The sequence below is a fragment of the Labrus bergylta genome, chromosome 19, assembly GCF_963930695.1.
Source record: "Labrus bergylta chromosome 19, fLabBer1.1, whole genome shotgun sequence".
NCBI classification, from domain to species: Eukaryota; Metazoa; Chordata; class Actinopteri; order Labriformes; family Labridae; genus Labrus; species Labrus bergylta.
This window is the reverse complement of record NC_089213.1, coordinates 11,924,390-11,934,883: the sequence shown is the minus strand read 5'-3', so window position 1 is coordinate 11,934,883 and position 10,494 is coordinate 11,924,390. Positions and strand designations below refer to the sequence as shown.

At 45.9% G+C, this 10,494-nt stretch overlaps 1 protein-coding gene across 2 annotated transcripts; it reads left to right on the top strand.

Annotated features, from left to right (window-relative positions):
* Nucleotides 1-541: 541 nt before the first annotated feature.
* Nucleotides 542-3,364, top strand: LOC136177103 (GATA zinc finger domain-containing protein 14-like). Of its 2 annotated transcripts, XR_010664760.1 has the most exons (4): nt 542-986; nt 1,403-1,465; nt 1,566-3,218; nt 3,258-3,364. XR_010664760.1 is itself a non-coding variant. In XM_065948207.1 (3 exons), the coding sequence occupies exons 1-3, from the start codon at nt 892-894 to the stop codon at nt 3,127-3,129; spliced, it is 1,722 nt and encodes a 573-aa protein (XP_065804279.1). In that variant the 5' UTR covers nt 543-891; the 3' UTR covers nt 3,130-3,276. The 2 variants fall into 2 exon arrangements, 1 of the variants encoding a protein (XP_065804279.1); XM_065948207.1 differs by having other exon boundaries at nt 543-986; nt 1,566-3,276.
* Nucleotides 3,365-10,494: the final 7,130 nt, after the last annotated feature.

Here is a 10,494-nt window from a genome sequence, read left to right as displayed (position 1 = left end):
GCAAGCTAAATGTGGCTACCTGTTAGCTGGTACATCCATTACGGTAAACATTTTGGTCAAACTCCTTTCCTTGTCAGTTGGATTATGGTTTATTTTACAGGACACAGTGTATATAACTCAAATTCATGACATCCATTTAACTTTATGCTTCTCGATTGCTGTTGTCGCCATGTGCTTCCTGCTTCAGTCAGCTTGCTTCCTTAATGGCTATTGTTCTGTTCCACATGACAATTCACAGAGTCCGTGCTCGGCCACCCTCGGTGTTCTCCCCACACCACAGGATTTCTGATCGTAAATGTTGAACACGTTTAATATTTACGATTTCAGATCAGGCCGGCCCCAATTGTCTTCCGAGCAGATCGGGGAGGTTAAAATCACTCTTATGAGGTTAAACACACCTCATACCACAGGAGAATCTGGCAAGATAATCTTTGGAACGTCAGATAGTCGGGCCTTTGCTAACTTTGGTCGGAAGGGGGGAATCGGGCCCAAAATTTTCCTGATTATCTTGTAGTGTGTACCCCGCTTTAGTCCCTTTGAGACTTTTTCTTAAACTCTCATATTGACTTTTTCATTTGAATTGTCTTAGCTTCTTAGTTTGTTGATTTTAGTGGCCTTGTATTCGTCTGTCTTCTGGTTTATTAAATTATTTTGTTTGTGATGACGGTAAACATTTGAACCAACGTCAAGTGTGAAAAAAAATCATCACTCAACCAGTTTCTTTACACAGTCAATATATTTAGATAAAGTATGATTCACTTTTAGGCTTTTGCCACACCTTACTGAGAGAAAAAAAATGATTCATCAAATCATTTACGTCTTTGTTCTCAACCTGATGTCACATTTCCCGCTCTGTGAGGATATAAAAGCAGCTGCTGTTCAATGGATTGAATGAACGAGCAAACAGCAAAGGATACAGAGCAGGTGGAATCAGAGAGCATCACCACTTCAGTGCAAAGAAGACGAGTCAGCAGCCGACCAAATCTGTAAGTCATTTAAAGGACGAATATTTCTCCAATTTTATTTCATGCCAGTCTTTCTTCTCCTGAAATCACAATAAAGTTAATGGTGTTCTCTGTGCCAAACATTACATACATTTCTGTTCAAACCTTTAACTGTGTCATGCCTTTGAGGGAGAATATCATTTCTTTTATAAACAACCTTTCAGTATAGATTAATGGAGATATTTATAGGACCACAGAGATACAAACTATGACAAGAAAAAACAAAGTGATAGAGATCATTCATTCTGAAAGCATGATTATGTTTGACATCATCACAATACAGTATTCACACTATTCAAAGACTTTAAAAACAGATGTATCTTTTCCATACAATACATTTAAGATACAAATACATTTATCGAGTCAATCTAACAAAATAAATTGTTTTTATTTTGTAGAAGGGCAAAGAACCTCCTCCACCATGATGATGAGAATCTGTATCTTCTTTCTTCTGTTAGCTGGTGAGTTTCAAAAAGTTATTAAAAATATGATGAATGATGTTTCTTTCGAATGCAGACAAGTTAGAATGTTAAATTGACTTTAAACTACAATGCCCAACAGCTTCAAGCAACGGACAGACAACAAACACAGCTGCTCCAACAACAACCACAGCTGCTCCAACAACGACCACAGCTGCTCCAACAACAACCACAGCTGCTCCAACAACGACCACAGCTGCACCAACAACAACCACAGCTGCCCCAACCACGACCACAGCTGCTCCAACAACAACCACAGCTGCCCCAACCACGACCACAGCTGCTCCAACAACAACCACAGCTGCCCCAACCACGACCACAGCTGCTCCAACAACAACCACAGCTGCCCCAACCACGACCACAGCTGCCCCAACAACAACCACAGCTGCCCCAACCACGACCACAGCTGCTCCAACAACGACCACAGCTGCACCAACAACAACCACAGCTGCCCCAACCACGACCACAGCTGCTCCAACAACAACCACAGCTGCCCCAACCACGACCACAGCTGCTCCAACCACAACCACAGCTGCTCCAACCACGACCACAGCTGCACCAACAACGACCACAGCTGCTCCAACCACGACCACAGCTGCTCCAACCACGACCACAGCTGCACCAACAACGACCACAGCTGCACCAACAACGACCACAGCTGCTCCAACCACGACCACAGCTGCTCCAACCACAACCACAGCTGCACCAACCACGACCACAGCTGCACCAACAACGACCACAGCTGCACCAACAACAACCACAGCTGCCCCAACCACGACCACAGCTGCACCAACAACGACCACAGCTGCTCCAACCACGACCACAGCTGCTCCAACCACAACCACAGCTGCACCAACAACGACCACAGCTGCCCCAACCACGACCACAGCTGCACCAACAACGACCACAGCTGCCCCAACCACGACCACAGCTGCTCCAACAACGACCACAGCTGCTCCAACAACGACCACAGCTGCACCAACAACGACCACAGCTGCCCCAACCACGACCACAGCTGCTCCAACAACAACCACAGCTGCCCCAACAACGACCACAGCTGCCCCAACAACGACCACAGCTGCACCAACAACGACCACAGCTGCCCCAACCACGACCACAGCTGCACCAACAACAACCACAGCTGCCCCAACCACGACCACAGCTGCACCAACAACGACCACAGCTGCCCCAACCACGACCACAGCTGCACCAACAACAACCACAGCTGCCCCAACAACAACCACAGCTGCCCCAACAACGACCACAGCTGCCCCAACCACGACTACAGCTGCCCCAACCACAACCACAGCTGCAGCAACAACGACCACAGCTGCAGCAACAACGACCACAGCTGCCCCAACCACGACCACAGCTGCCCCAACCACGACCACAGCTGCCCCAACAACAACCACAGCTGCAGCAACAACGACCACAGCTGCCCCAACAACAACCACAGCTCCCGCAACAACAACCACAGCTGCAGCAACAACAACCACAGCTGCCCCAACAACAACCACAGCTGCTGCAGCAACAACAACCACAGCTGCTGCAGCAACAACAACCACAGCTGCACCAACCACGACCATAGCTGCACCAACAACGACCACAGCTGCCCCAACAACAACCCCCACTGTAGCAACAAATAACGGCCAAGGTGCAACCACAGTTGCTTCAGGAGCAACCAACAATGTGGCTGGAGCAACCACAGCCGCTGGAGCAACAAATAACGCCCAAGGTGCAACCACAGCCGCTGGAGCAACAAATAATGCTCAAGGTGCAACCACAGTTGCTTCAGGAGCAACCAACAATGTGGCTGGAGCAACCACAGCCGCTGGAGCGACAAATAACGGCCAAGGTGCAACCACAGTTGCTTCAGGAGCAACCAACAATGTGGCTGGAGCAACCACAGCCGCTGGAGCGACAAATAACGGCCAAGGTGCAACCACAGTTGCTTCAGGAGCAACCAACAATGTGGCTGGAGCAACCACAGCCGCTGGAGCAACGAATAACGCCCAAGGTGCAACCACAGCCGCTGGAGCAACAAATAACGCTCAAGGTGCAACCACAGCCCCTGGAGCAACAAATAACGCCCAAGGTGCAACCACAGGTGCTTCAGGAGCAACCAACAATGCTGCCGGAGCAGCAGGTGCACCAGAAGCAACAACAACTGCTGCCTCCTCTGCAGTCATCAACCAAACAAGTTTCCTTTTAGTCATAGCAGCTCTTACAGCAATTCTTTGGAATTAAGAACTGGACTGAAACAAAGGACTAAACAAACCCAAAGTTTTGACAGAAAGCTTTGTATTCATTGATCATCCTGATGAAACCAAAGAATGTGATGTATTTATATTATTTATAATGTGTAATGATTATCCTTGTGATTTTACTTCATGTGTGTGTTGTGTGTCTTCAAACAGTGAAAAAATAATACCACAACACTTCTTATATTATGTCCTGATTAAGTTTACTGACAAACTTGTTTAACAAACCTGATAACTCTGACACTGAACTTTATCAGCCACAGGCGGGATGGAGCTGTGCAACATGAGCTGCATTGTTTGTGATGCTTTATTATTATCTCAATGACTGCGTTACACAATGACGACGTCGGTAGATGAAACAATTTTGCAGCACACTGTAGTGATTGCTTGGATGCCTACTTTAGGTAAATGCATTTTTTAAGCCATATATTGTAATAAAATATTAAAGTGTGAAGATATAACTTTTCATTTTGTGTGTTTTTGTCATATTTGAGATTCATACTCAGATTTGGATCTCAATGAGCTCCTAAAGAACAAGGGCACAAATAAATCCATCCTGAAGTGTAAAAAAGTTACTCATATAAAAGAGTTTAGAGACATTCAAATTAATTCTGTACTGGTAGAAAAGTAAAACCTGCAATTTGTATTTGATCATGTTTAAGGCAGTCAGGGTTCCCAACTGTCTCGCATCAGGACCCAGTGACCCCTCCTAAATGTCCTGAACCACATTTCTCAAAACGTTGCAGTTTGGAATGAAGTGACGAACATTACAGTACATCACATCACAAAACATGACTGTACAACTTTCTGGAAGTAGTCAACAGGTTTGATTTTGTAAGTGTCAGGATTTCTTCTCGTTATTTTGTTTTTCAGTTTTTAGAATTCCTTTTCCTGTTTTATTTAGTCTCTTTCTTCCTTCGAGTTGCTTGTTTCCCTTGTGTGTATCTTTTATTACTTTATTTACCTTGTTTAGTCTTTAGTGTTTTCTGTTTTCTTTTTTTCCTTTTTCTTTTTTCTTTATTTTTCTTTATTTAGCAAACATATAAGAATACATCTAATAGGATTAACAAAAAATATAAAAGGTGTGTCAGGAGGTCAAGAAGCCAAAAAGCTTATACAAGGGACCTCACCTCTTAAAACAACTAAGCAAATAGAATTACACAATTTCAGAACAAAATTAAATATCCACACATACACGTATTCATACACACACATATACAATGAAAAGAGTGAAAATTTAACTCGCTATCAGCTAATCAATGAAACAGGCATTCATCTGTTGAAAAGGTAGAGTGAAGGAGTGAGTTGATGGAAAATATATATATATATTTATATACTATATGCAAAAGTTAGACCTTGTGGATTAAATGTAAAGACAGTTTCTTTTTAAAGATCTCTGTAGATGATAAGCTGTTAATTTGTATTTTAGAATTCAGTATTTGTAACCCACCATATCTGAGGAAAAACTGACCATGTTTGGTTTATAAAAAGGAAGATGACGATGATTAAGCCGTCTGGTAGAATATGAATGAATCTGAGAATTGAATTGAAAAAAAATAATGATGGTGAAGAAAAAGGTACGAACATACATCTGTATATAAACACACATATCTGATGTATACTGATGTCATAAACTGAAAGAATGTTCAGTTATTTGAAGAGGTGATCAGATGCATCATATAAAGTTTAAGAAGGTGAGAGGGGTAAGTGTTTGCCAAGACAATGTTACCATAAATCAAATATGGATAAATCACAGAATTTTTTTAAGGTTAACATACAAGATAAATGTAAGTTTTTTCGCGGTATAGTACCCGGTTTCGAAAACGGCCGTTTTCGAAACCGCATACTAGTATGTACTGATTTGGCCAAAATGCAGTATGCAGTATGTAGTATGCAGTATGCGAACAAATGCGAGATCTGCAGAATGCCAAAAATACTCGGATGTCATACTGATTCGGGAAAAATGTACAGCATGCATCAGACCAGTCTACCTCGCGTACTGTCTCCCAGAATGCAAAGCGCCAGGCCAATATTTACAGTCAGAGAAATGGCGGAGCGCAGTATTTCGACGGCGGCTGAGACTGAATATAAATGTAAGTACCAATTACCAAACAACATTTGTCATCATTTTCTTTTGTTTCATTATAATAACGTATAATTTTTATTTGGTTAACATTATAATTTGGGCCCTTAACGAATGGCAAGCTGGCGTGTAATGAAGTTATGCATGCTAACGTAATGCTAAATATCACAACGATGGCAATGCTAGCATGCCGTCACCGTATATACACAAGCAACTTTACTATTACGCCACAGTAACCATTGACTCTTCAGGCCAGGATGTAGTGGTGGTCTCTCCTCCCTCCCCTGTACAGAAATGACTAAAACACAGTCACTTCTGAATGAAATCCAAATAGGCAAAATGTGAAACAGGCACTTTTATTAACAGAAACTGCAATGTGAACATGGTCATGAAAAATTATATTTGTGAAACAACAAAACCTAAATCTCTCATACCACAGGAGAATCTGGCAAGATAATCTTTGGAACATCAGATAGTCGGGCCTTTGCTGACTTTGGTCGGAAGGGGGGAATCGGGCCCAAAATTTTCCTGATTATCTTGTAGTGTGTACCCCGCTTTAGTCCCTTTGAGACTTTTTCTTAAACTCTCATATTGACTTTTTCATTTGAATTGTCTTAGCTTCTTAGTTTGTTGATTTTAGTGGCCTTGTATTCGTCTGTCTTCTGGTTTATTAAATTATTTTGTTTGTGATGACGGTAAACATTTGAACCAACGTCAAGTGTGAAAAAAAATCATCACTCAACCAGTTTCTTTACACAGTCAATATATTTAGATAAAGTATGATTCACTCTTAGGCTTTTGCCACACCTTACTGAGAGAAAAAAAATGATTCATCAAATCATTTACGTCTTTGTTCTCAACCTGATGTCACATTTCCCGCTCTGTGAGGATATAAAAGCAGCTGCTGTTCAATGGATTGAATGAACGAGCAAACAGCAAAGGATACAGAGCAGGTGGAATCAGAGAGCATCACCACTTCAGTGCAAAGAAGACGAGTCAGCAGCCGACCAAATCTGTAAGTCATTTAAAGGACGAATATTTCTCCAATTTTATTTCATGCCAGTCTTTCTTCTCCTGAAATCACAATAAAGTTAATGGTGTTCTCTGTGCCAAACATTACATACATTTCTGTTCAAACCTTTAACTGTGTCATGCCTTTGAGGGAGAATATCATTTCTTTTATAAACAACCTTTCAGTATAGATTAATGGAGATATTTATAGGACCACAGAGATACAAACTATGACAAGAAAAAACAAAGTGATAGAGATCATTCATTCTGAAAGCATGATTATGTTTGACATCATCACATTACAGTATTCACACTATTCAAAGACTTTAAAAACAGATGTATCTTTTCCATACATTACATTTAAGATACAAATACATTTATCGAGTCAATCTAACAAAATAAATTGTTTTTATTTTGTAGAAGGGCAAAGAACCTCCTCCACCATGATGATGAGAATCTGTATCTTCTTTCTTCTGTTAGCTGGTGAGTTTCAAAAAGTTATTAAAAATATGATGAATGATGTTTCTTTCGAATGCAGACAAGTTAGAATGTTAAATTGACTTTAAACTACAATGCCCAACAGCTTCAAGCAACGGACAGACAACAAACACAGCTGCTCCAACAACAACCACAGCTGCTCCAACAACGACCACAGCTGCTCCAACAACAACCACAGCTGCTCCAACAACGACCACAGCTGCACCAACAACAACCACAGCTGCCCCAACCACGACCACAGCTGCTCCAACAACAACCACAGCTGCCCCAACCACGACCACAGCTGCTCCAACAACGACCACAGCTGCTCCAACAACAACCACAGCTGCCCCAACAACAACCACAGCTGCCCCAACCACGACCACAGCTGCTCCAACAACAACCACAGCTGCCCCAACCACGACCACAGCTGCTCCAACAACGACCACAGCTGCACCAACAACAACCACAGCTGCCCCAACCACGACCACAGCTGCCCCAACAACAACCACAGCTGCCCCAACCACGACCACAGCTGCTCCAACCACAACCACAGCTGCTCCAACCACGACCACAGCTGCACCAACAACGACCACAGCTGCTCCAACCACGACCACAGCTGCTCCAACCACGACCACAGCTGCACCAACAACGACCACAGCTGCTCCAACAACGACCACAGCTGCTCCAACCACGACCACAGCTGCTCCAACCACGACCACAGCTACACCAACAACGACCACAGCTGCACCAACAACGACCACAGCTGCCCCAACCACGACCACAGCTGCACCAACAACGACCACAGCTGCTCCAACCACGACCACAGCTGCTCCAACCACAACCACAGCTGCACCAACAACGACCACAGCTGCCCCAACCACGACCACAGCTGCACCAACAACGACCACAGCTGCCCCAACCACGACCACAGCTGCTCCAACAACGACCACAGCTGCTCCAACAACGACCACAGCTGCTCCAACCACAACCACAGCTGCACCAACAACGACCACAGCTGCCCCAACCACGACCACAGCTGCACCAACAACGACCACAGCTGCCCCAACCACGACCACAGCTGCCCCAACAACGACCACAGCTGCTCCAACAACGACCACAGCTGCACCAACAACGACCACAGCTGCCCCAACCACGACCACAGCTGCTCCAACAACAACCACAGCTGCCCCAACAACAACCACAGCTGCCCCAACAACGACCACAGCTGCACCAACAACGACCACAGCTGCCCCAACCACGACCACAGCTGCACCAACAACGACCACAGCTGCCCCAACCACGACCACAGCTGCACCAACAACGACCACAGCTGCCCCAACCACGACCACAGCTGCACCAACAACGACCACAGCTGCCCCAACCACGACCACAGCTGCTCCAACAACGACCACAGCTGCCCCAACAACGACCACAGCTGCCCCAACAACGACCACAGCTGCTCCAACCACAACCACAGCTGCCCCAACCACGACTACAGCTGCCCCAACCACGACTACAGCTGCCCCAACCACGACTACAGCTGCAGCAACAACAACCACAGCTGCCCCAACAACGACCACAGCTGCCCCAACCACGACTACAGCTGCAGCAACAACAACCACAGCTGCCCCAACAACGACCACAGCTGCCCCAACAACGACCACAGCTGCCCCAACCACGACTACAGCTGCCCCAACCACAACCACAGCTGCAGCAACAACGACCACAGCTGCAGCAACAACAACCACAGCTGCCCCAACAACGACCACAGCTGCCCCAACCACGACTACAGCTGCAGCAACAACAACCACAGCTGCAGCAACAACGACCACAGCTGCAGCAACAACAACCACAGCTGCCCCAACAACGACCACAGCTGCCCCAACCACGACTACAGCTGCCCCAACAACGACCACAGCTGCCCCAACAACGACCACAGCTGCCCCAACCACGACTACAGCTGCCCCAACCACAACCACAGCTGCAGCAACAACGACCACAGCTGCAGCAACAACAACCACAGCTGCCCCAACAACGACCACAGCTGCCCCAACAACGACCACAGCTGCCCCAACCACGACTACAGCTGCCCCAACCACAACCACAGCTGCAGCAACAACGACCACAGCTGCAGCAACAACGACCACAGCTGCCCCAACCACGACCACAGCTGCCCCAACCACGACCACAGCTGCCCCAACAACAACCACAGCTGCAGCAACAACAACCACAGCTGCCCCAACAACAACCACAGCTCCCGCAACAACAACCACAGCTGCAGCAACAACAACCACAGCTGCCCCAACAACAACCACAGCTGCTGCAGCAACAACAACCACAGCTGCACCAACCACGACCATAGCTGCACCAACAATGACCACAGCTGCCCCAACAACAACCCCCACTGTAGCAACAAATAACGGCCAAGGTGCAACCACAGTTGCTTCAGGAGCAACCAACAATGTGGCTGGAGCAACCACAGCCGCTGGAGCAACAAATAACGCCCAAGGTGCAACCACAGCCGCTGGAGCAACAAATAATGCTCAAGGTGCAACCACAGTTGCTTCAGGAGCAACCAACAATGTGGCTGGAGCAACCACAGCCGCTGGAGCGACAAATAACGGCCAAGGTGCAACCACAGTTGCTTCAGGAGCAACCAACAATGTGGCTGGAGCAACCACAGCCGCTGGAGCGACAAATAACGGCCAAGGTGCAACCACAGTTGCTTCAGGAGCAACCAACAATGTGGCTGGAGCAACCACAGCCGCTGGAGCAACGAATAACGCCCAAGGTGCAACCACAGCCGCTGGAGCAACAAATAACGCTCAAGGTGCAACCACAGGTGCTTCAGGAGCAACCAACAATGCTGCTGGAGCAGCAGGTGCACCAGAAGCAACAACAACTGCTGCCTCCTCTGCAGTCATCAACCAAACAAGTTTCCTTTTAGTCATAGCAGCTCTTACAGCAATTCTTTGGAATTAAGAATTGGACTGAAACAAAGGACTAAACAAACCCAAAGTTTTGACAGAAAGCTTTGTATTCATTGATCATCCTGATGAAACCAAAGAATGTGATGTATTTATATTATTTATAATGTGTAATGATTATCCTTGTGATTTTACTTCATGTGTGTGTTGTGTGTCTTCAAACAGTGAAAAAATAATACCACAACACTT